Source organism: Numida meleagris, chromosome 6, assembly GCF_002078875.1.
Source record: "Numida meleagris isolate 19003 breed g44 Domestic line chromosome 6, NumMel1.0, whole genome shotgun sequence".
Lineage (NCBI taxonomy): Eukaryota > Metazoa > Chordata > Aves > Galliformes > Numididae > Numida > Numida meleagris.
In genome coordinates this window covers 12,594,315-12,620,068 of record NC_034414.1, presented here as the reverse complement: position 1 = coordinate 12,620,068, position 25,754 = coordinate 12,594,315, and the positions used below count along the sequence as shown (strand labels likewise).

At 43.1% G+C, this 25,754-nt stretch overlaps 2 protein-coding genes across 5 annotated transcripts in view; both read left to right on the top strand.

Annotated features, from left to right (window-relative positions):
• The window catches only part of SAAL1 (serum amyloid A like 1), an 11,650-nt gene extending 7,351 nt beyond the window's left edge, over window positions 1-4,299 (top strand). The window contains exon 12 of one of the 2 annotated variants that reach the window (XM_021402203.1): window positions 4,163-4,299. In XM_021402203.1, coding sequence (XP_021257878.1) covers window positions 4,163-4,243 — 81 coding nt within the window. In that variant the 3' untranslated portion in view covers window positions 4,244-4,299. Of the gene's footprint in view, window positions 1-400; window positions 2,051-4,162 lie in introns of those variants that run through there. The other variant, XM_021402204.1, reaches the window with a different exon arrangement.
• On the top strand, window positions 4,267-25,754 carry TPH1 (tryptophan hydroxylase 1). Of its 3 annotated transcripts, none has more exons than XM_021402196.1 (11): window positions 4,267-4,405; window positions 15,105-15,242; window positions 16,177-16,360; window positions 17,439-17,539; window positions 18,219-18,286; window positions 19,639-19,835; window positions 20,341-20,476; window positions 20,955-21,081; window positions 22,144-22,239; window positions 22,786-22,919; window positions 23,223-25,754. In XM_021402196.1, exons 2-11 carry the CDS (start codon window positions 15,123-15,125, stop codon window positions 23,395-23,397), a joined length of 1,338 nt encoding a protein of 445 aa, XP_021257871.1. In that variant the 5' UTR covers window positions 4,267-4,405; window positions 15,105-15,122; the 3' UTR covers window positions 23,398-25,754. The 3 variants fall into 3 exon arrangements, with proteins under 3 accessions (XP_021257871.1, XP_021257870.1, XP_021257869.1); XM_021402195.1 differs by lacking the exon at window positions 4,267-4,405 and adding an exon at window positions 4,605-7,451; XM_021402194.1 differs by lacking the exon at window positions 4,267-4,405 and adding an exon at window positions 13,874-13,992.

The window sequence follows — 25,754 nt, the reverse complement described above, 5'->3', positions numbered from 1 at the left end:
GCTTTACGTAGATCATCAGCTGATACAAGAGTCAAACTGTGCTGAAATGAAGGTCTGTCAGCTGGGAATTTGTCCTGTACGTTCTTACGGAGTAATTATAAGATTCTTTTCTTGTAGGAAACGTTTCTTTGGCTACTTTTAAGCAATAAAATAACAGCATGGGGAAGGCGGTAATGTTTCAAATCTTAGTCTAACTGAAGCTGTGGAGTTGAGGAGGGAAGGCATTTACTGCAGAACGTTTTTTTGTTATTCTTTATAGTAGCTCCTGCTGGCTGCTGTTGGTAGGAAGATACAGGAGTAGAAAGACTCTTAAACCTAACGTGAGAGTTGTAGTCCACGCAAGTGGGCTTTTTGTTTGTTGTTGTTCTGTGTGCATCTGTGCTTGCAATTGTATTTCCAGGTGGAGAGTTTCCTTGAAGTTCTGCGCGAAGCTGATCGAACGCTTGCTGAAAATCTAGAAAAACGTTTCCCAAGCCTGAAGGTCCCCACCTAAGAGTGTACATGAAATACTTTTCCTTCTTTGGAATGAAGATTTTTGACTGTGTGTTACAGTGTTTCAGGAATCAGTTTTTCAGTACCTGTGGAAGAATGGGGCAACTTCCTTGCCAACAGGTGGCTTTTAAGAAATGTAGCCCTGATGAAATTAGGTATTATCTGGTCTGCATGGTGAAGGAAATTATTTCAAGTTCGGTTCTGCATCTTCCATCCTGTTTGCTCTGGTGATGAAAGACTGTTCACTTCTTGTTGCTCCTGTGCAGAATAGTGTTGTGTAAATAACTCTTGATCCTGTGCTTTTCACCTTATATTGAAACAGCAAAATTAATTAAATGCACGGAGTTATTTCTAACGTGATGCTGGCATTTTCCAAGTTGCTGCTGGCAGCAGAAAAATGAATTAATGGGAAATCTCAGATGCCCTTTGGTCCTTTGGCTAAGCACCGTCATGCACCTGATGAAGACAGAGTTAAATTACACAGAGAAGAGTCTTTTTTTTTTCTTCTTCTTACAACAGTACCTTGTACAGGTATTGTAACAAATGTTTCATCCTGCACCTTCAGAATCTTTAGGTGTCTTATATTGAAGCTTCTTTTGTGCTGCAGCACTGCACGTGACATGCAGGCCCCATGCATTTCAAAGGATTGAGAATGTGGTTTCCAATGGTGTGTGCTGCAGCTTCCAGCCATGGCAGCCTGTTACCCAGAGTTAATGTTGTAGGACAGCTTTGGTTTAATCCTTGGCATACTTGCCAACTTTTTGCTTTTTTAAAGCGATCTGTACTTCATTTTAGGAAGACAACACCTATCACAGTTCTTTCCTTGTTCGTGTGTTTTATGAGTTCTCTGTGAAGGACATGAGAAATGCCTTGCGAGCCTGGCTTTTCCGAGGAATTAAGGTGTTAGATCACTTGCAGTCAGTGAATTCAGTGTACAGGGTCTTCTAAGAATCATGTTTTTAATTACTTTCTTTTTTAACTGCTTTACATTTTCACATTCCTGCATGCAGTGCAGCTGACATTCTTTTCTGTGTCTGTGTGAGCAGCGCATCAGCTTCGTGTGTTTCTGTAAACTGAAGAGGAAAACAATTGGTCTTCATCAGATTTGGGAGGTAAAGGAAAGTGGAAGCCAGAGCATAGAGAATAACTTAATACTGTTGTACACGCATTAGCCAACTGTCCAGGCTTTTATAGGCTTTGAAGTATTGTGCTGGGCCATGCTTTGTTTGCCCCACGTTACACGTACATGTGGCAAATACAGGATCTGTATATGTGTATAGCCTTTTCATCCAAACTTCAAGTTTTCAAAAAAAGTACATCTTAATCTTTTCCTTGGGCTGCCAGCGGCTTCTGAGTTGTGGGATTTGGAATTAAAAAGTCTGCTTTGTGTTCGCAAAAAGCATTGCAGTGGTTTCTATCAATTTTTGTATGCTGTGTTTATTGGAGAAAACTGGTAACTGTGAATAGGATGACAACATTTTTCATACTACTTTGACAGTTTTTGGATATTTTCTTAAACCTTCAAATTTGTAATAAAGTTTCTTTTTTAAAAAAGAAATCTGTATGCTCTTCTTCATTCCAGGTGTCGCTTGAATTCGTTTTCTGAGCCGCTAGAAATGTCCATTACTGTCTTGAACATGTCCTTTGTAAGGAGCAAAGCTGCACCTCTTCATACTGCCATTGTCCTGTAAAATATGTTGTTCTTTATTGGATGCTCACTTTAACCATTTCTTGCTGTCTTTGCTTGGCCGTTCTCATGGTCTGGAAGTAAATGCCCTCCTCACCCATTTGCTGGCTTTTCTGAATTAGTTCATCCCTAGATATATTGTACATATCTTCACAGTAGCCCACTGCAGTTGAGGGTTCTTTCTGGTTTGCATCTCCTGAAACTTGCTGGTTTCTGATTGACGTTTAATATACAAAAAAAACCCCGAGACATTATCTGTTGTTTTCTTTTTTCTTTTTCAAATCGTGTTTGGTTCCTTCTGACTCCAGATATACAGGTGTCCAGTATTGGTTGGCTGATGGTTAAATGTGGTCTCAGTAATTACAAGGAATGGGTGAGATGCAGTATTTCCCTGATTGCCTAAGTTGGATGTTACCTAATGCCTGTCTAGTAGAACAAATGGGTGGTTTCCACAAATGGCAAACCAGCTGGGTCCTGTCCTCTACTCTTACATGGTGGTAGGAACTGTAGAAGTTGGTTCATCAGCCTTGCTTCTGCGAAATACAAATTCAAGTACATTGGAATTTTTATCCTTTATAAACTTAGTGGAACAGAGCCTTGGGTCTTGCCCCACCAAACAGCTGTTCTCATGCAACCTGTGCCGTGTGGTTGAGGCAGAGCTGTCTGTAACAGAAAGAAGTTGATGCCGAATTGTATGTGAGGGAAATGTGCAATGTTTTTGGCATTCAGACAGATATGGAAGAAACTTTGTGGCATCAGGTCCTGATGCATCTGCAGCAGTGCCCATGTATTACACCATCTTGCCAGCAGGGATCTCCCTGCACTTGTGCTTCATGAACATAACATGCCTGTTCAAACTATAAAGGTGGTGGTTATTTTTGTTTGTTTGTTTTCTCCCCTCCCTTGACACACACTGTCAAGTCAGGACTTTCTGAGCTTGCTGCTTCAGGATGGCTTTATCTGTAAAATCGGGAGAGCTGCTTTCTTGCAATACGAAGACCTGATTCACCCTCAGTGCCTTCTGCAGAGCTCCAAACAGGAAGCAGGTATATGAAGCACTGAACTAAAGTAACATGAACGTGGTCCTGCTTAGGCTGAGCTGCACGTGAATTGTAGTATGAGAACTTCTAGAAAATTGAAGTAGAAATTGTACGGCAAGGGCTTAATTTAGATTAGGCTTTCAAGGTTGGCATAATAATTTCATTCCGAGATAGGAATATACCGTTATTTTTGACTCCTGTTTTGTGTCCATCTGGCATCTTTATCCCGCACAGCAGTTTGTTCCTGGTGGGGCAAAGCAACATAAATCCAAAGAAATCTGGTATGTGGGTAAGAAAACTGATGAGAGAATGCTTAATCTGCTCCCTTGATAGTGTGAGGAGATTGCTGCTGCTTGCTTTGCCCAATATTTTTGTCTCTGACCTTTCTTTTCTGTTAAATTAAACCATGAAATATAATATGCTGCAAAGTTCTCCATATCCGTGTCAGTCAGCTTTCTTAATTTTCTTTCATTACGTGTTTAGTTCATGTATTCTTATAACTGCTAGGGTAATTCCTTTTTCTCTGAGATTGTGTGTTGTTAGTATTGATCGGGTGTAACTACCTTTGGTTGTAATGGAGCCAAACACACAAAAAATATTTCAAATATTTGTAAGTCAACCATATTCAGTTTGATATTGACATGAAAAGGCATGCTACCTTGGCTGTGTTCTTATTTCTTTTTTTCTTTGTCTTGTTTTTTTGTCTACGTCTTGAAAATCCATGCTCTTTCCCACTAGTTCTTGATTATTTGTGCTCTATATGGAGGTAGAATTATGAAGGCAGCAGCATCTTCGTGATATTTTCGCTCTATTTATTTTTGTTTCCAGAGGAGAGTCTCTTAGTCATGGCAGTTCCGTAGCATATCCTTTGTTTCCCAAAGAAAACTAAATACAATCAATTTTTCCTTTTTAATGTCTGCTGTTTACTTATTTTTTGTTCTAGATGATGCTGAAATTCATGTGCTCAGCTAAACTCATGAAGGACAAACCTACTACACCTGGGGCGAAGACCAATCTGCTGTAATGTTATACAATTTCTCCAAAATCCTTCATGTGAAGGCAAAAAAAGGCATTGAGCAGCTGTGTATTCACTCCCCAGTCACGGCCCTGTGCATCAGCCATGCAGTTAGTGTGCCCATCACTTGGAGCTGACAAGGCGTGTACTAAGTGAACCTGACACTACAAGGTTGGTAAAATAAGCCAGGTTATTTCCAACAGCTATCAGTGAAGGTTTTGCAATGGGAAATACTGTTCCTATTCCTTCTTGCCTCCCCGGTTCAGTGACTCATCTCTATTTTTTTTTTAATTGTTTTTGTAATGCGGGGAGCTAACATCTGAGGTTGGTAAGAGAAAAGATGTGCTTCTGAATTCTTGTGAAGAAAATGAACAAATGCAGAAAAAAAACCTGCTGGGCTTCTTTCTGCTTTCCTTCTTTCTTTTTTCCAGTTCAGATCTGGGAAATTAGCTGCATGCCATAATTTTGGGCAGCAGCAAACTGTGAGAACTGAATTCTGTACGGACACCAATGCAAACAAGATTGCTTGAAAAAGTGGCTACGATTGGATGTGGTGAAGAGAAGTGAAGCAGTAACACTAGGAAAAGTGATGAAGAAGGGAGCAGGAAATAAAACAGGAAAGAAACCGGAAGAATTATGACAGAAGGGAGAAATACCAACTAATTGCAATGTTGGAGGAGAAAATTATTATCAGTGATATTGTTAGGATTCTAGATTTGTCCAGGTGGAATATCTAATGTGCGATCACCCATCAAAAAGCTGTCATGTTGATTATATATTTGAAGTTCAATCTCTTTTGAAGTTTTTCCTGCTTGTATGGCAGTGAGACAAGTTGAAGGTGGAGATCACACAGCAGATGGGCAAGCTAATGTTGCTTGGCTTCCCCCAGTTTTGCTGACTGGCTGTGGCACAGAGATGTAGAGCCCTCCATGAGGGAGGGGAGTCGGTTTCTGCTGTTGTTTGCCCCTGTGTAGCACTGGCCTTGCACCTGCCTAAGGTGAGTTCCTGAAGCAGAGGCCTGCAGGGATGGTGCTCTTGTTGCACTTTGCTCTGAGCAGGGCAGAAATGGGTCTGAATAACTAGCTGGGTATCAAGGAGTAGGGGCCTGTATTTAACTGAGGAGAACTAAAACCTGCTCAGCCTGTAACACCAGTCACTCCGAGTACAGAGCTACAATTTTGAATTTGACTTCAGCAATTTTATATGGCACAAATTAAAAAATTCTGTGTGACTGTTACATTCTATGGGGATTAAAATGCAAGTCTGATCTTACATCCATGATAGTTTCTTTGTGCATGTGGTGTAGGTGTGGTGAGGGACTGCAGGCTTGTGCCTGTCACAACTGATGTCCCATGTTGTTGTCACTCCCCCAGTTTCTGCTCCTTCATCCAATTTCCAAAGAAACCTTAGGAAAGCGAAGGCGCCTTGACCCTCTTCTGTGTTGCAGTGGTAGTCATTATTTATTCTGTGCTTCAGGTTAAGCAAACTCCATTTTAATTTTGCAGTGAGTTTATATCAACATCATTTATGTTGTCGTGCGCATTGTTCTTGGTGACAACCCTGTTTAGAGCAGCTGTAAGTTTAACGAGCTATCTGTTAACCTTTCATAGAAAGGAAGTGCTTCTGTCAGTTACTCTAATGAAATCATAAAAATCATTTCCTGTCTCCAGCTGTAGCCCAGTCCTCGTATCTTCTGTCAATAGGAGGATATTGAAACATACAGGAAAACACACACGCACGTTGATCCCACCTTACAGTATAGCCATAGTGTTGTATTTCAGTGCAGCAAATTGTAATTAGCCAGTGATGTCAAAGGCTTTTATTTTCCATTACAAATTCTCTGTATTGCGCAAACTCTTTTATTCAACATGAAAGAGTTTCCTCATCAATCAGTTGGGAAGGCTGCGTGCAAGAGCTGTGTTCTTCCTGACCTGATGTGTAAAGATCTTGGTTTCATGAGCTGAGAGAGTAGAAAGGAAGGAAAAAACACTTCATCTTAAGAGGGGAAAAAACCAAAACTGCAAAATATTCTCTATTTCATCATTTGGGATGAGGCCACTAGAATGACTGAATGGAAGGAGGTGAAATAGTGGATAGAAACATTGGGAGTAAAGAGAAAGAGAAAAAATGAATGGTGAAAACTTGGAAGAGCAAGAGAGGGTTTCTGCTTTGTGAGGTCTCTTGGTGGAGTACATAAGAAGGGCAAAAAGAAAAAGAAACATGGTATAATTGCCTGTGAGCTATAGAGTGGTGTAGGTTCAAGCAAGGTCTTCAAGGCCCCAAAATGTATTGGCTCTGAGCGATATGAGCTGTTCATGTGGGGAAAATCCCAAGCTCAAATGAAGGGAAGATTTCTCCTTTTGCTGGAGCTAAGTATACACCAGTTGCTCTCTTGTAGTTTCAAGAGAGTAGCAAAAAAGTGAACAACTGCATTTGGAAATAACCCCAGGGCTGCTCCAAAGCTGTCAGCTTCTGTGTTGGAAGAGCACTTAAGGCCGCATTACATTCGGTGTGGTGGACTTGGTGCGTTTTTGGTCCATGGTGTGAAGTTTGAGGGAGCGTTTTTGGAAGAACCTGCTGAGTGCAGCACGGTGTGAAGTGGTTGGTTGCCCTTACAGGGGAAGGCGCCGCGGTCTTGATTTCCAGCCGTTCTGCGGATCCCCACGTTTACTCAGACTTGAAAGAAGTAAACTTAATTACATTAAACAAAGCATTTGCCTTACAAACATGCTCTGGTCCCTTTTGCATCTACTGAGAGATAACAAGAAGCGTATGAATAACAGCTGCAGTCTTATTTTTTTTGACCTGTTGCAGAAGGAAGGTGCACAGGCGTAGTATGTCTGTGGGAGCAGAGGAAGAGCCCACAGGGGCATTTGAAATTGGATTTTTTGAATGTAAATCTCTACGGTAAGTTGGGAAAGGGATAAAGCCATCAAGGTTTCAGTGTTGCCTGTTGCAGGTCAAGATGATTTTGAATAACAGTAGTAATGTTGGAGCTGAAGCCTTATCCAAACAGACAAAAGCACTTCCGTCACCTGCTTGTCTTTTTCAGGCCAAATGATATGGCGTGTATCATTGCAGATGTTATTTATGCTGTTCTACGTCCAAGTTACCAGCAAATCTCTGATGACTGCCTTTATCGTGTGAGTTTTCAGGTGGATTTGCACCTGCCTATCAGGAAATTCATTTCTAGACTATACCTGTGTGTGTTAATAAGGTAAGAGGAAATGAGTGAGGTGAAAAAGCTTAATAAAGGCAAGAAATACTAAATCCGATGGCCTTTGTGCCACGCTTTGTCCACGGAACTTGCCAGATATTAAAAACTATTAATGAACTTTTTTCCCATCTTTTTCTTCTGAAAGTTAGTGCTCTCTCTTTCCCTCTCTAGCTCTCTTCCATTCAATTCCTAAAGGTCATGCAAATAGTCGAGAGGTTCAGTGTTGGTCAGCTCACTAAAGGTACTGCTGCAGACTGCACCAAGCCCTGCTTGCACAAATGCGTCTTTGTTAAATCTCCACCAACTTGTCCTGGTTTACACTGGCATCCTCTTGTCAGTGTTCACAGTTACGTGTCTGTTCACAATTTACCACCCTAATCTTTATCCATTATCCTGCTTACTCTTTAGCTAATGCTTTTAGCTTTGAATATTCTTTTAATGCCATTTTTCTCTGGAACAGAATTTTGCCCAAGTGTTACTCCAAGCGAAGCTTTCTAATCAGGCAGATGAAGCTCATTAGTGCTGTGTTTTCAAAAAAACCTTTCTTTGATGCAAACTAATTAATTTTTATCCACTGCAGAATTGTCTTAACTGTAATGGGAGCTAAAATCTAATAAGATAAAAGAAACTCAGATGGAAAAAACAGCTGTCATGAGAACATGGTGCGAACGAACAGCTTTTGCTAATCTTGGAAATGATGATCTGCCTTCCAGCTCCAGGGCTGAACATTCTGCAATTGCCAGTGTTTACAGTCCCTTCATTAAATTGATGATTTTACACTGCTTGCTGTTTTTCATCCTTACAGCAGAAGGTGACTATGAACGAATTTATTTTGTGCTGACCAGTGGTCATTGTCAGTGTTTAAACAAAACTGCACCTCCATCGTTTGTTCTGCTGTGGGAATACGAGCATTTCAGAGGGTGGGGAGGGAGCTGAAGTCTCCATGCTGAGAACAATCCCCCAAGCTCATTTCACCTCGAAACACGAATGGAGGACCGTGAAAAATTGGCTTGGAAATAAAAATCTGGACTCATCCTCAATTTCAGGTAGCCTGATCATTTTCAGCAGCGCAAAATTATTTCAGCAGTCAGAACCAACATCTTCTGTTTAGTTGGACCTTAGAATAGGTTCCTGGTTTTGCTTGGCCATGCTGTATATAAGACGTGTGAAATAGGTTCAGTGCATCTTTCTGCTGCGACAAATCTAGTGTCAGACAAACTTCCCAGATGAACATTAATACGGTAGAGGCTGAATGCTGGTGCATGCTCATGGTAAGCCTGTGTTGTCAGAAGTGCCTGAAGAGCTCCTTTTCTCTTTTCTGTGGGGATCAAAGCCTGCTGAATCTCTTTTTGAGCTGTGCTTACTCATATCATTAGCAAGTACAAAGCTTCCTCCTTTGTTAGCTTTTTCCACCTCTCTTTGAATGCAAGATATTCTGCTGTTATACTAATTAGGCCAACAGGCTGAGGTTAACAAACGCTCAGTTGCTTCTCTAATCATCAACCTTATTTATGCATTCGACTGTTTCACTTGGTGTTTGCCTGTGATGTGAAAGAATTGGATAATTCTGGAGGTCTTACAGGAGAAACGCTCAAGTAGCAGAGCCTGAGCCATGCGGCAGGCAAGCTGTGCTGGCCTCATCCCTCACTGGTCCAGCTCGGCCTCAGGCCTGCCCTGTCACCACCACGGGGCTCTCTGGAGATCTGTTGGTGGCACCCAGTTGCCGTGCCCTGAGCCTGCCCCGCTCCCCTCGCTCAGGTACAAGGCACTGCCCACCCAGCTGCTGTGAGCAGTCCTAAATGGTGCTGTAGGAGGGCTGTGAGCCTTACCATCCAGCTGGCCATTCACCACGTGCACCAGCAGGGCAGGGCTGGTGCTGCCCAAGCAGAATGGTATTTATAATGCTCGGGTCATGCTGCTGGAAATGCAGTATTTACTTGTCCTCTCTAAGCTACATGCAGAGTTGTGCCGTATTTCCAGGCAGTATGTAGGTCAATTTGCCAAGTTTCCTACTTGGCTTTCCCCAACCCCGGCTGATGGCTGTGGCTGGCCTAAAGCCATTTGCTGTAGTAAAAAGGGAATTTTTGCTGACTTGTCCGCACCCAGAGATCTGTCACTCCCTGCATGTTGAACTTTAAATTGCTTGGCCAACAATGAGCAGGTTTAAAAAAAAAACAAACAACAACACAATCAGCACAGAGAGCTCTTTGAGGATTTTGGTTCCCAATCAGGCAACAGTTTTGTTTGAAAAGTAGTTGATAGAAAATTAGTGATAACATTCACTGGTGAAAACGTGGCATAACATGATTTCTCCCTTGCCCCAAGAGCATCCTAACTAGCTGATGATATGACAGCTGGCTGCATTGCTCTGGGCAGTTAATTCACCTGACTGGCGCTTACACTCTTCATTGGAAAAGGGTGTTTTGTAAATGTTTGCAGTAATTGCGTACTTGAAATATATCTGGATATAATTTCTCTTTTTTTTTTTTTTTTAACAGCCTATGAATCAAATGTTTCATTATTCAACAAGGATTCAGTAAGGAGGAGGGTTAGCTGATGTCTCCAGGTGCTTCTTGGCAGCCGCTCTGAGTACAGCGCATGGTGCTGGCAAAAGGCTGGGTGAAATTGCCCTGGGGAGGGTTTGTTGGAGGAATGGCCTTTCACATAAGAGGGGGCAAATGGAAGAATTCCCCCGTTGAAAGCTGGAGCTTTTAGATTTGTACGTTTTCAGACGAAATTGAAAAGTTTTTGCATTTGGAGCTGTTTAACTCCTGGCAATGAAGTAAATGACCTGAAACGTAATGGCAAGTTACCTCTTTTAAGTCAAAGGTTGGGATAGTAAGGGTCAGATCATAAAGTGAATGGAAATGAGTGCTGCTGGCTAGGTGGTTATGGTCAATGCTTTGTAAAGATGAAAAACAAGTAGAAGAAAATGAGCCAGATTTTCAGACCAACAGTTTTCAGGCACCAGTACATGAGAACATCCATAAAATGCAAGCAGAATATGGAGATCTGTAAAACCTAAACTGACAAGAACGTGACTCCTTCCAGTACTTGAAGGGAGCTTATAAGAAGGAGGAGGGAGACCAACATTTTACATGGTCTGATAGTGATAGGACAAGAGGGAATGGCTTTAAACTAAGAGAGGGGGGATTTAGGTTAAATGTCAGGAGTAAATTCTTTACTGAGAGTGGTGAGGCACTGGCACAGGCTGCCCAGAGAAGCTGTGGATGCCCCATCCCTGGAGGCTGGATGCTCCTTCAAGGCCAGGTTGGATGGGGCCTTTGGCAGCCTGATCTGGTGGGGGCAACCCTGCACACGGCAAGGGGGTTGGAACTGGCTGGGCTTAAAGGTCCCTTCCAACCCAAGACACTCTGTCATTCTATGAGTGGTGGACATCTTCAGGATATGACTGAACTCCCTCTCTTCATTATTAGTTCTGGCAAATTTAGGACCTTTTAAGTAGTTTCAAAGGAACACATGATGTTCATCTTCACTCTTCTCTGTGACTTCCACAGTGCTCGCCTGAACGCTCTGTGATTCTTGGACATGACTTGTTAATTAACAGAAAGACAGAGGGTTGTGATTAGAATTTGCAGAAGTTTTTTTTTTTTTTTTTTTCCCTGGGGAAAGTAATTATGATAAGGGCAGACTTAGTATTAAATCGTATTAAACTTGTTTTGTTCAGGGATTTAAAACCTTGTACCTTTCTCAGAAAAAGGTATAAAGTGGCCACATTGCCTCAGGCAAATGCTTTGGTTCGGAAGGGAGATGGCTGGGCCAGTGAAGCCCAGAGGATGGCTGAAGTTGTTTCTATCCCAGCAGTGAAGCTGTGAAATTACCACGTTGGAGATTAGAGCACTTTCTCCTGCCAGGCAGGGAGAAGGGGTAATTCACACTGGTGACCTTGATGGGATTGAGAAGACTTTAGGGCTCACTGATTCTCCCCTTCGGTGCTGCAGCGTCCAGGCAGCTAATCTCATCTTTCAGCAGGAGATTAATATCTGCAACTCATGCCCCTCCTGCTTTTCCTTGGCTCTTGCCACATCAGTTACGACGAGTGGTTTTGCTGAACAAAATCACCCTCTCATTCTGTCTCGCTTCCACCTAGCACTGGAGCATTCAGGAACTCCTGCACTGCATTAGGGTTCTTGTTTTCACTTTCTTTGTTTGTTTTATACCCCACAGACCAGCTTTCTCCCAAGGCTGGTTGAATGGAAGGCTTGTGCTGTGTCTGGAAAGATGTAATGGCTTAGCTGAGTCTCTGCTGATTTTACCTATGCCCCATGGAGAACTCCTCTCTGCAGGAGGAAAGGAGATGTGGGGCTGAAGGTTTATGTTGGTCTGTTTTGCAGACAGCAAAAAAGAAAAGTCTCTTTACCATGTGGCCCTCTATCGAGGGGGAGGTTTGGAGGTGTGACAGCCTCTTTTAACTCTTGTCAGCCTAAACATTTCCAGTGCATTTATCTACAGCTGTGTTCCTGGAGCTACTCCTGTGAAGGGCCAAGAAAGCATGGGACTTCTCCCTCCGCCACCCCCTCTCACTTGGAGCCAGAGGCTGCTGAGGAAAGGAGGATTCATTTAACAGGAGGAATTACGAGGGGATAATGTAATTGAAAGCCAGCTCTTGGAGACTTCATGGTTGCTCAGTGCCAGTGTGACAGGTTTCACGGCAGCCCTGCTTGGCAAAACGTTGCCTTGCAAAATGATGATCAGCTTGACCCACTTCTGAGCAGGGTCAGACCTGCACTTGATCCTCAGGTGCTGATTATCTGTCTGGAGGGCTTTGTCTGTATGAGAGTCTATATGTGAGAGATGTCTGCTGGGCTTTAAAAAACAGAAATAAAAATCACAGTGCTGCCTTCTCCTGCAAGACGAGGAAAGGGCTGTTTCCCTGCAGCGCCTGTGCCCCAAGTTCTCTTTGTCCTCCCCAAATCCCTTCCTCCTGCAGGGTCCCTTGAGGCTTCTGACATCCTGCTGAGAGCCTCCGGCCTCTCTCTGTGTCAGTGCTCCTGCACAGCAGCTCTGTGCCAGCTCAGATGTTTTCTGTGTTGCTCTTTACCTCCTAGGTGAGAGGGGCAGCACCTGCAAACGTTGTAATCTTCTTTGCACTCTACGCTTACTCACTGGTGGCTTTGCTGGGCCACGTTGCTCTTCTCTGTCGTGAGGGCCAAAGCTACAGTTCTTACATGGTAGGTTATACTACGGGCTTCAGGGTGAAACTTACAGTCCTCCTCCCAAGCGATCTGTGCATTCTCAGGACCTGGAAGCCCCGCATGGAGAGCAGAGCAGGCTCCAGCGAGCACCTAACGAGGGCAGGCTGTAATCGAGTCAGTTCATGCTGCGTGCCACTGCCCTCTCAGACCGTAGGGCATCAGCTGTGCTCAGTGAGGGCTTCTTGCTCAACCAGTGAGCTGGGTTTAATCAGCTCCCTGAGATTCTGGGCACCCAGGTTATCTTTTTTATGTAATTAGCCATTTCCGTGTTAGGTTTAATTTCCTTGGCTGTTGCTGCCCTGCTTGCCTTGTGGCAGCTGTTGGAAAAAGATGCAGTTAAAGTGGTCTGAACTCAACTGTCTTCTGACAGTTCTGAGGAAATGAGAATTGTATTTTGTGTTTTCTTTAGAAATTTTATGAGGGATGAACTCAGCATTTTGATAGAAAAGAAAGCAGGGGAGATGGAGCTGGCTGCCGTCAGGGAGCACCGGAAACCCAGCCAATATAAGATGCTCACCTGCATCTGGAGCGCTCTCGGAGGCTACCCAGGATGTAATGCCAGAAAGTCATACGCAGAGTGACGCCGGTCATTGCTGCTGCATGTGATGGGCCAGGGAAAGCCAACGGAGCAGTCATCTATCACAAGCACCTTACTGTGCCTTGTTTACAGATTCACGATGAATATCAGGCTCTCGTATGTTTTAAGATTCTGTGTAAAGGTGATATGAATTGTTTGCTTTTTGAGTCAGCTTGTTTGATGGGGAGAGAGCAGCAAGCAGAAAGGGAAATGTCTGGTGTAGAGCTAAGACATACAGAGAGCAGTACTGCACTTGCTTTATGAAAGGGAAAAGCGAAGCACCTGGTCACAAAATGTATCCCATCCCCAGCTGGAACAGGTTGCCTTTTCCAGGTTCACTGCGACTTCGGGCTGTGCTCATTCAAACCCCACGCTGTGTCAGAGGGCCATACCCCTATAACCTCCGAGGGGTATCGCTCCTGGGGAGCGCTTTGCCTTCTGCTGCATAGTGCGCATCCCCTTATCTTCACGTCTGACCTGAGAGCAGACAGCGTGAACGGGTGCGATGAAGGAGTTAGAGAGGAAGGAGGGAAAAAACACGTCGGGCTCCCACAGCCCGCGCCGGGCGGCCCCTCCCGCCCCCGCCTCCTCCTCCGCCCCGCGCGGGGGGATTAGGGCCGGCTCTCCCCTCCATAAAGCGGCCTCCCGGCCGGCCCTGCCCATGCCGTCGCAGGGCGCCATGCAGGCCGTGCCCCGACGCGGTGGCTCGCTGGAGGGGACGCCGTGCCCGCGGGAGGCAGGCGGGCAGGTGAGCGGCGGGGGTCCGGGCGGGGCTGGGGTCGGCCCGTGCTTCTGGAGGGGGAATGGGGGAGAGGCAGACAGATCGGCACTGGTCAGTTTGTGTCTTTAATCAGAACAAAATTGCCGGGAAGACCTTCAGTGAGGCTGAAAAATGCACCTGTAAGGTGACATCGAGTTGCAACCACCTGTAGGGGCACGTCTTTGTCCTTCCCTGCTAGGGTGGGTGCGATGTGGGCAGTGAGAAAGCAGCCAGCTGTGTAAGGAGCACAGGTAACGGCGGTCTGTGTCAAATACCTGTTTAAAAGGCATTTTAGTCTTCAGCGTACAGCTCTGCAATGTACTTTCCTTTACAGAAATGTTTTTGGGTAATTTTTAATGTTGAATACCTACTGACATGAAGAATTGAGCCGCAGCCTGTAAACGCTACATATCCATCCTATGGAGAGTAATGTTTTCTTGGGGGAGAAAGGGAAGGGATTGCTATGGGCTTCATGAGGAGCAGGCACTTAATATCTTTCTGAACAAGGGCCTTGGAAAGCCCCTTTTGTTTGTGTGTTTTCATTAAGACAAGTCAGGTTGATGGCAGATCAATTAATACAGCACAATGTTGATTGCTCCCCACCATACCCTCTAAGAAGCCGGCGTGTGATAGCACACGAAGGAAGAGTGTCAGGCATGATTAGAGCTGAGTTACTGATAGGGAATGAGTTAGTTTAACTACTAAAATACAAAATATGCACACGAATCTTCAGTACGTGCGGTTTGTCCCAGCTGTGCACCTTATAATATTACCTGCAGCTGTACCAGATCTCATGAACTGACAGCAGTGATCCTGAGTGTGGAATCAAGCCACCCTGCTTTTTATAAATCATATCAAATGATCAACCCCATGGTTTATGCCTTCAAAGTCCACTGTGTATTTGTAATGGAGACTTCGTTGCTTCTACAGCAGCATCATCCAAGTGGGATTTGGTTTAAACAAAGAGCAATGGCTGCTCTTGGGAAAATAGCTGATAACGTGCATATGATGGTGGGGTTTTGTTTTGTTCTTTTCTCCTTGGAGTAGCCCTGCTCAGTGCCCATTGCCTGTGATTCAGATCCTTGTTTGTTTATGTTTAGCTAACTAAGTCCAACTACATGATGATTGAAGATAATAAAGAGAACAAAGACCATGCATCTGAAAGAGGAAGAACTGCCATCATTTTTTCCTTGAAGAATGAAGTCGGAGGACTTGTAAAAGCTCTAAAACTCTTTCAGGTATGTAATAATTGTATTTCTAGAGCACATCTATTCTTTTTTTTATTTTAAAGGTAGGTTTGGCACACACTGGAATTAATTACATCCATTTATTAAGGATGTGATTCCTAATGTGCCTCCCACTTTGCACCCCAAATTATCCACAAAGGTACGCTTACACTTCAGAAGTTGGATGGTGGCTTAAGGTCTTCAAAAACTCTTCTGCACTTACTAAAAATTGGGACAGATTCCTCTTGTTCCTTCATGAAAAAGAATTGGCACTCATTGTTTCTGCTACATATAAGAGATGGACCCAAAGCACTGCTGATGGTACACACTTGGGATGCTGATGTGCTGCCTGCAATGCTGCTGTCACTTTGCCTGGCTGGACTGAGGGTGACAGAGGTAGTGCAGCTGTACCACTGCACTCCTTTGAGTGCTGGGCAGGGAACGTGGCGGTGTCATTGCTGTCTGAGCCTGGGGGTTCCTGCATTATCCCGATGTAAGGCGTATGATTAAATAATTTTTCAAATAAAAGAAAAGTGAAGTTTATGTCTGGAAAATGACTGCTTTTGAATCCCTTGCTTGTGAGATAATTGCATGGCAACATGATTGGCATTGTTGTGAATTTCCCTAGACCTAGTCACTGATCGGCTTCCTATGGGAGGGATGAAAGAAAAAGGTCTGTGAAGTTAAACCTCCTTAGTGTGTTTCTCTGCCTCTTTGATGAAATGAAACCAAAAGAACTCAAATTCTTTCATTTTCTTTTGAACGGGGGGCTTTTTTAAAATCAATGTCACCACTACCAATAAGCAGGCTACCACCAGAAGAGCCAGCTAACTAAAATAACTTCACATAGATGGTGAATATGCTATGTCGGCAGAATATTTTTGTTTTTGAAGAAAGAAATTTAGACTTCAGTCTAAGTTTGAAAACGTTACCTCTTACAAAACAGGAGAAGCATGTGAATCTGGTGCACATTGAGTCACGGAAATCCAAGAGACGAAACTCGGAGTTTGAAATCTTCGTTGACTGTGACAGTAATGGGGAACAACTGAATGAGATCTTCCAGCTCCTCAAATCCCACGTCAGCATCGTCTCTATGAACCCGACAGAGCATTTCAATGAGCAGGAAGATGGTAAGTACAGAGGGCAGCGCTGGCAAAACTATGCCAAGAGAAGACATTATTGTACTTCTCAGTGTGTTAATTTGAAACCTTTTTACTTTGTCCATACGTGCATTTGTATAGTGTTTTCTAAGGGTAGCTGTCAAGTTTATATTTCTGTGCCATCACTGCGTGGTTTGGTAGATGCGAGCAGGGCTGTGTTGTCTGGTGTCTTCTTAGAAGAGCTGGCTGTTTGGCCATCTGTACTCCTGCCTCTTCTCAGCACAGCATAACTGCTGTAAGTGAGACTCCCTGCATCAGCATTCTTATTCTAGCTCCAGGTTAGGGGAATCTTAATCTGAACACTTTCCCCATCCTTATTAAGAAAACTTAGGAGCACCAGGAGAGAAAAAAAAATCTTTGGTTGTCACAGTGTATTAACAGCTCTGCCAGGAACTTGTTAAAACCTTCTTGGCTGAAAAGCAAAACAGCACCAAAAACCACCCCAAAAAAATCAACCCAAAAAAACCTCAGTAGTGAAATTAATTATGCTTCTCTCTGAGGCTGCAGGGCTAAAGTTGCCTCCTTTTTCTCTTCCCTCACAAACCCCTCTGCAAAGCCTGATGTTTCTGGAGCACATAAGCACAGAACACCATTTCTTACCCGGGATCAGTAAAGCAGGATGGGAGGACTCCATCCTGCTCCACTCTGCCCGGGGACCACATGAAAATCAGTTCTCTGCTCCTTTACATGCTTAGTGCCCTGGAAGACTGCACAAGGAGGCCTTTGCTCTATGGGACCCATTAGCTGCTGCTCTAACAGTAATACTAATAGCAGTCAGGGCCACTGAGAACTCATGTTAACTGTTTCCTCTCCAAATCTTCTGATTTGGAGTATGCTGTGCAGTCTGCGGGCAAACTGGCAGTGACAGAGGAGGAAGTGTGAACTGTAGGCTGGTGCCAGATAGGCAGCAGTCTCCCTTGTCCTGTTTGCAGCCCTTTTAATTTTTAGATTTTGCCTGTAACCGCCATAGCCATACTTGAAAGTAGTGTTTCCTCCCTTAGCACGCTCGGCATTATTAATAACTTTGTGGATTCCATGCGTTCCCTAGACATGGAGAATATTCCCTGGTATCCAAAGAAGATCTCAGATTTGGATAAGTGCGCAAACCGAGTGCTGATGTACGGGTCCGATTTGGATGCTGACCACCCAGTAAGTATCTTACCCCTTCTGTGCCCAGTCCTCAATGAAAAGTACATTGTGGAACTTGCTTTTAAAACATGCAATGTCTCCTCCTCCCTTTCATTCCCCTCCACAGTGCCTCTGGGGATCTAAGAACCTTCTGTTGGGGGTTTCATGTCTTTTCCTAGTTCAGGCAAGGCTGCTACTGAATGTGGATCCCGTGCCTTTCTGTGAGGCTTGCTCATGTAGAGGACTGGGGCTGGGCCCCGAGTGATCACATAAGTACAAAAACAAAATGCTGTTGTGAGACAGGCTTGGTTTTTCCTCTTTCTTTCTTCCTTACTACAAGTGGAGCAAAAAAAATCAGAACTTGCACAGTACAAAAGGACAACTTGTTTTGTAGTTTAAAATAAGCAATTGACCAAGTTTGCGAAAATACTGATGTGACTAAAAGGAGCTTTCGTCTTCTGAATATATACTGCAAGCATAAAACCTCTGATCTTTGCTTTGAATTGGCATGTTTGCTTATTTTGCAGTTAATAAACAGTTTGAACTACAGCTGTCAGGTTCCTCTCCTCTCCTTCTTACAAAGCATACTTTTATATTTATCATTGAAGAACTTTAAAGTATCTTGTTTTAAATTAATTTATTTACTACAGCTTGAAAACCCATTTAACTTTGCTTTTTCTTTCCTCCTCGCCCTCCCCAGGGTTTCAAAGACAACGTCTATCGTAAGAGGAGAAAGTATTTTGCAGACCTGGCTATGAACTACAAGCAGTAAGTTCAACTTCTTCCAGAAAAAGCTATCTGGGTATACATCTCACTGAGATATACTTGGCTCAGGAATCACAGCTAGAAGGATAAAGTGAAGGGAGATTTAATGCAAGATTTAAAGGTTGATCTAGGTAACGCAAGATTAAAAGGTAGATCTGGGCCACCTTACAGCTTCCTGGGTCTCTGGTCAGTCTGAGGATCAGCTCATGGCTGCACAGACGTGGTATCTGTGGCAGCACTGATCCCCCAGCGGGCAGCAATGTCAGCATGGGCTTCCTGCAGCAGGGTGCGTTCAGGCACTGGGTTCTCTCCCCCCTTCTCTGGAAGTGGGTGCAGCAAAGGAAGTGGGGTGGTGGCAGCACTTTCGCACAGCTGTCTGTCCAGGACATGCATACTCTGCCAGGGCAGATTGGTCTCCTTTGCAGAGACGAGGTGGGGGAGGAAAAGTCACTAGGCAGCCCATTGACCACTGAGTATAAACATTCTGGGCAAACTTTAATACTTGAGTTTTATTTCCTGGTTTAAAATAGAGCATGCGATGTGTAGATAGGGCTTCTGTGAAATGGAATTCAAAGAGCTTCTGTCTTTTAGAGATTCTGCTTGGGGGAGGGAGCTCTTAAAGCTGGAAGAGTTTCATAGCCCAATGCTGTAATTTTTTTTCTGAACACGATTTTTGCATTGCTGTTGCTTGCATGTATATTGACACCAAATTCCTCAACTGGGATCGACCTAGAAATGGCAGATATCTAGAGCTTCATGGCACTGTGTGTTCATGCAGCTGGCCACCATGGCATGCGGGCAGTTACTGCTGAAGTGCTGTTAACAGAGCTTTCCTTGGGAAGGCACCAGCCGTGCTGGTTACCTGGCTGACAGTGGAAGCAGTGCATGACACTCCAGTTGCTTTCAGCAGCCTTTAAAGCACAGCCTTACTCTAATCCACTTTAATCAAGATCCTAAGGGCTGATTAGGAGAGATGGACTACAGTTAATATGTTCAGACAGACACTTGTCTCCTCTGCATAGAAGCATGATTGCTCCCAGCTCCCAAAACAAAAAGTTTTGCAGTTACTGTTTAAACACCTAAGAAGCTGTTTACAGAATTGAAGCTTTCAGACCCCTGTGAGGTTGACGTAGAGATTGCTATCTGTTGATTAAGGTGGAAAAGTGAGCAAGCCCTTAGCCTGGAAGTTCTCTAGGGCATAGACCAGATCTCACCGTGTACATGACAGTGTAATGAAGTCTTAAGCTTGACCAGGTGTCCCAGCCATATGAATGCTAAACTATGACAGTAAGGAAATGAGTCATCCTTATAAGCCATTTACCAAGGAATGTCCCTTTGTCCCCATCTCCTTGTAGTGGTGACCCAATTCCCAAGATTGAATTCACAGAGGAGGAGATCAAGACTTGGGGGACTGTATACCGAGAGCTTAACAAGCTTTATCCAACTCATGCCTGCAGAGAGTACCTTAAAAACTTGCCCTTGCTCACCAAATACTGTGGGTACAGGGAAGACAATATCCCTCAGCTGGAAGATGTGTCTCGCTTCCTGAAAGGTGAGGTATTAGTTTTCTCTCACATGAAAAATAACTAAAGTCCATTGCAAATCACACTGTCACTATGTGGGCACAAGAAAATGATTCTTGGTTTTGGCTGGGAAGCCTAAAAGAAAAATGTTTGTTTGTATTAATTCTGGTCATTTAAGAGGCTTTTTGGCCATCTGGATTTTAATGTATTATATCCTGCATATATGCAAACAGTGATGGTCTGGGGGGGCCGTGCTAACTCTAAAGAGACTTAGGACTGGTTAAAGCGATGCCTAATTGTATTCTGTTGGTTGTAGGCATGAAATCTTAAGAAATCCACCTACACAGAGGTAGGGACGCTTCTACTGAATGTTGGCCGTTCTCCAGATTAGGCCTAAGTTTTCTAGTCATGCCTAATTTTTTCATGTGCTCTTAAGCCAAAGTAGTGATGTGGCACTTACCACATTTGTAGCAGAGATGGGAACATTAGGGACTTTACCTTAAACTAACGTATGAATTTTCAATTTCTTTTTAGAGCGCACAGGTTTCACCATTCGCCCTGTTGCTGGGTATCTGTCACCCAGAGACTTCTTGGCAGGATTAGCATTCAGAGTTTTTCACTGCACTCAGTATGTTAGACACAGCTCGGACCCTCTCTACACACCAGAGCCGTGAGTAGAATGAGACACGTGTTTCTGAATGTTACTGCCCAAAGCCAAGCTACTTAAAATCTCACGACCACCAGCAAGTAAACTTATTTTCAAAGGCGCTGAAGACTTGAGTCTTCACACTGAATGTAAAGATGTGTAAGCGTGCTCAAGTGCCACCTTTGTAAGCACAGGATTTTCTAAAGTACAGCACGTTATTGGAGGACTCTTACAGGTGTTATTGTGGGCAGACTTAGTTTAATGTTCAGTTGGCTAATAAATGTGGAGGTCGACTGATGCCTTCATTTGAAAACCTGAGCTTCTGTACTTTTGTAGAGATGGTATGATGTGCTTTCAGCTAAATGTGATTCGATACTTTTATGTATTTTGGATATTGTTTAGATAATGAAGTTTCACACAAGACGTATCTGTTTAGTGATGCTGCTTTTCACTCCATCACAAAGAAAGATGAGAGGGTTTTTTTTTTTTTCCTCTTTTCCAGTGATACCTGCCATGAGCTCCTAGGCCATGTCCCTCTTTTGGCTGAACCCAGTTTTGCTCAGTTCTCCCAGGAAATTGGACTTGCATCACTTGGGGCATCAGATGAGGCTGTCCAAAAACTGGCAACAGTGAGTGTTTCAGTGCCCAATGATCCCACGTAAAGCTTAGTGCTTCATTCAGCTGATCCCACTCTAATTAATTTGGAGATTAATTTCAACATTAGCTGCACCAGCTGCTAGACCTGTTTCACTGACCCTTAGCTTTAGAGCATATAACAAGTTGCCATGCAACTTACATTTTAAATACATTTTAAGGAAGTTATGACAGGTATTTTTTTTCTTCACTTAGCTCAAGTAAGGATGCAACTTCTAGGGGTAGATCACTTATTCCAGCTTGAAATTCTGTAGTCTGTTTCCTCCAAAAAAAATCTTTTTACTTCTGAGAACATAGATTACGTATAAAAACATTGAACTATTACTTTAATGTATCAAATGAATTGAAATGTTGTGTTTTCATGGAATGCGTTTAGCACTCGGTACATTTCAGCCAAGAAATTCAAGTAAATAATGCAAATTCATCTTACTTCTGAGATAACAGTTTCTTGATACTTTGAAAGAAACATTGAAAGATGAAAATTTTACATAAAAAATAATTGGGTGCCAGTTATGTAAGAACTGCCAGTCGTAGCTAGTGGTAAAACCTCTGCTACCTTTAGTGGGAGCAGAAGTTAAGCCATCTAAGAAAATACCGTTCCTTGTCACATACCTGCAGGAATCCTGATATCCAGGAAACTAAACATCTTTAATTTTTTAGACCACTAAGGAACAACCTATATTGAATTGATGTTTTCACTTGCTGAGGTCCTGTCTATCTGGTGTTTCTTCTAAGCTGAATCTCTCATGTCATGACAATGCTTCTCAAAACAGATTAAATTTCCACAATTCTTCTGAGATGAACAGCTTCTGTCGCAGCTGGGTGAGCTATATTATCAGACTTTCTTATTAGAAACACATATTCCTGTGGTTCTTCACCCTTCTATTTAGGTTCCCTTCTCTTTAGATATCTGAGAATGGTAACCAAGTAATGACTTGCAACTGTTTGATACTACCAGCAAGTAGAAGTGCCCCCATCTACTTCACCACAACACCTTTGCTGAAGGATGAATTATTTTACTCCCTTCTCTGTTTCAGTGCTACTTTTTCACCGTAGAGTTCGGCTTGTGCAAGCAAGAGGGGCAGCTAAGAGTTTATGGGGCTGGCTTGCTCTCTTCAATTAGTGAGCTCAAGGTAAGAATATCCACTGCTTATTTCCCTCTTTGCTTTGCTCATACCTGATTATTTTTGTCACTGCTCTGCCACATTTATTTATGAGGTATAATTTTAAAAATATTTATTCTGAAAATCCCTAGATATCTACTGTGGGAATGACTTTTAGATGAATTCACTAGGGTTAGTCACAGGGCAGTGTGCTTTTGGGTGTGTGCTGAGCAGCTCCTATGTCCTTCTCAGGAAGCATTTGATGACTGATGTATCTTAATGTTCAGTTTCAAGTAACCTATTCTCAGAAAAAGACTCTGCTGTTTTAGCCAGATTCTGAAAATGTTGCTCTTGTTTAAAAGCAGCTTTGACCCATATTGGCAGAACACAGTCCTTCAGAGATACTCTGTTAAGCTTAAACCGTTGTTCAGCTGCAGACAAGTTTTAAGAAGCAATACACTAAATATGGTCTCACCTCATCTTTTTTTTTTATTCACTGTTTAATCTGTGTCATCTTCCCCATGGATTCTTTTGGTGGTGATGTTCCTCTGGCACATAACGCATGATGTTACTCAGCACTCACTCTCTGGCAGTGCCAAAGTCAAGCCTTTTGATCCAAAGGTCACCTGCAAGCAAGAATGCCTCATTACAACATTCCAGGAGGTTTACTTTGTTTCTGAAAGTTTTGAAGAAGCAAAGGAAAAGATGAGGTACACTTTTTTTCTTCCCCGTTTTATAGATGCAGGCTTGACTTCCTGTGTTTCTCGGTGGCAGCACCAGATCCTTCCATTCTTATCACAGTCTTATAATGACCTTTCATGGGGCTGGAAAGCTGAGTTTAATATTTACTTGGCCTCCCATGTACTGGATGGGAGAGATGATGAACTTTGTGGTAATTATAATGATCATTAAGAAAGTGAGTAGTTTAGAAAAAATCATTATTGATACTGACTGCACACTGGGGATGCATTTGTCGTCTGCTTAAACTTCCTCTCTTTTTTTCACTTGAATAGAGAGTTTGCAAAAACCATCAAGCGTCCATTTGGCGTGAAGTACAATCCATATACTCAAAGTGTGCAGATCCTGAAAGACACCAAGAGCATTGCCAGTGTGGTGAACGAGCTACGCCACGAGCTGGACATTGTCAGTGATGCCCTCAGCAAGATGGGCAAGCAACTGGAAATCTAACATTCCCATCATCCGTGTGGTGCGCTCAGCAACTCTTTTCTCTTCCTCACTTGTCTCTTTCTAGGCGCATAACGTCTTGTATGCAGAACTTTCCTTTACTAATGGAAAAGTGAATAGCCCATAAGGATAATCACTTTAACTCACTTTAACTTATTTTTCTGTTTAAAGTCCCTTACAGAATGTATTTCCTTCACCTCCGTTCCCTGTGGATAAACAAGTCCTGGAGTTGCCTTGGAGAAGCTAGCAGAGGAATAGAGAAATAGCTAGGCTGGAGCAAAACTATGGTCTGTGGATCAGGGCTGGGATCAGATGCTTCAGAGAGCAGCTTATGAGGCAATTGTAGAGTAATTTGGCGCAGGGAAATGTCTTTCTGATGCTAGTAGTCTATGTGGCTAATTTTACGGTAGTGTAGACTTCATAACATAGAAGCTATAGTAATCAGTGCTTCTAAGTCTGTGCTATTAAGTTTAAATATCCAAGTTTAGAACTTGAATGAGTACAGCTCAGGTACCAGGACATAATTTATCTGGAAGTTCTTCGTGATAAAATGGAGGGATCATATCTCCCTTTCATAGGGATAATTCTTGCTCCCAAAGAACTGCAACTGTACTGACTGGCATGTTTCTAGTAAAAGGGTGGAGGTGAAAGCTTAACTGTTTATTTCAACAAATTTTCTGTCACCTCAAAGAGTCAGAATTTTTGTTGCTGTCCATGGTATTATACCTGAGGGAAGACACTAAGGAAATACCACTTGCCTTTTTCCTCACTGAATAAATTTAGCCAGGATTATAGCAAGCCATCAGGTACTGACTTAGCACAAAGCCTAAAACCATTTTGAAATTACAATCCTATATTCAAAGTAGTTTTGCAGGACTAAGAGAAGCCCAGTGCTAAAATAACACCAGAATTTAAAATAAGAGCCAAAGTTTGTACTCTCATAAACTTCCTATTGATTGCTCAGTCCTTTTATTGACCTTGCAAACTGCGTGAAGATAGATTTAGCTTCTTTCTTGCTAGGCCTGAATGCCTGTATTCCCAATCAAGCAAATAACTGAAAGATACAAACATTTGATAGAAATCTCCATCCCTGGAGGTATTCAAGGCCAGGCTGGATGGGGCCCTGGACAGTGTGATCGGGTGGGTGGTGACGCTGTGCTGTACGGAGCTGTGCTGTCTGCTGTTGCTGCCAACCCTGTCTATGAAATTAATTTATGTATGTACAGGGTCTAATACATTTGAATAGAAAATTTGTGAAGTGCAGGGTATATTTAATAGCATGCTAGACCCTGATTCTCCATATGTGGTTCTTACCAGAAAATCCAACTTGCAACTGTGGAGGCCACTGGAAAGATCAACTGAAATCTTAAATATACTGGTCCAAGTCCTCTGTGAGTTGGAAAGGACTTTCAAGAACCTCTGTGCTTGGCAATCCCTTTGTTGCATATGCCTTCCAGTAGGCTCCATCTGCTTTGTAAGCCATCACTTGCATCACTTACACTGGCCCCATCTTCCCAAATACATTCACTATTTAAAACCAGTCTAGATAATTTTCCTATGACTTTATTAATCCACCATTATTATTTTTTCTAAGAACATTTTGAACATATAAAAATGTGATCTACTGCTTACATTACACTTTTAAGTAGATATTCGGAGCTTTCTCTTTCTGAAGAAGAAACCTTCTGCTTGGAGTAGTAAGGGAGGATGTATTGCCTGTTTCTGTGCTAACGATTAACATTCAGCTGCATTTTAAAAATGATGGGATTGTTCTGGTGTTGAAATACGGGTTTGTGTTATGTGAAATCTTCATCTGAGCTACTTAGTCATTTTGACTGGGAGACCTTACGCCTGCTGCATTAGCACCAGGTACTTTTGGGAAAACAAACAAATAGAAATGGTGTCTTTATTTGCATCAGTGTAACAAAAAATGGAAGTAAACTGCTGATAGTAATGTAGGGAAGGTGCATTTTCACTGTATTAACAACACATACCTTCAGCTTCACCCATCCAACCCTTCCAACTAGGTAGAGCATTAATAATTTAAATGTTTTAAACTGTTGTGGAGGCTTTAAATGTCAATTAAGTAAACCTGTACCGTCCTGCTGGTAATTGGTAGAAGCAGGTAAACCTTTACTTCACCACTTGAGCAATAAACACAAACCACTCTGACTGACGTTGTGCGTTTTACACTGCGATGGGGGTTTTCTGCACCCTGGGCTTCATTCCCTTGCAAACTGTCCATGTTTCTGGGAGAAGCGATTCGTTTTCTCCCTTCTAAAGGTTTCGGCGTCCTTGCGCAGGAGCCAGTGCGTTACTCCAGCCGCGGTCCCCCAGCCGGGCTGTCTGGGCGCAGGCCG

What these genes read in the sequence shown, in the direction of transcription:
- TPH1 (XM_021402194.1), top strand. Translation starts at nt 13,906, where the DNA reads ATGCCGTCGCAGGGCGCCATGCAGGCCGTGCCCCGACGCGGTGGCTCG. An exon ending in CGCGGGAGGCAGGCGGGCAG is followed by an intron (nt 13,993 to 15,104) that starts GTGAGCGGCGGG and finishes GTTTATGTTTAG; the next exon opens with CTAACTAAGTCCAACTACAT. An exon ending in TGTGTCTCGCTTCCTGAAAG is followed by an intron (nt 19,836 to 20,340) that starts GTGAGGTATTAG and finishes ATTTCTTTTTAG; the next exon opens with AGCGCACAGGTTTCACCATT.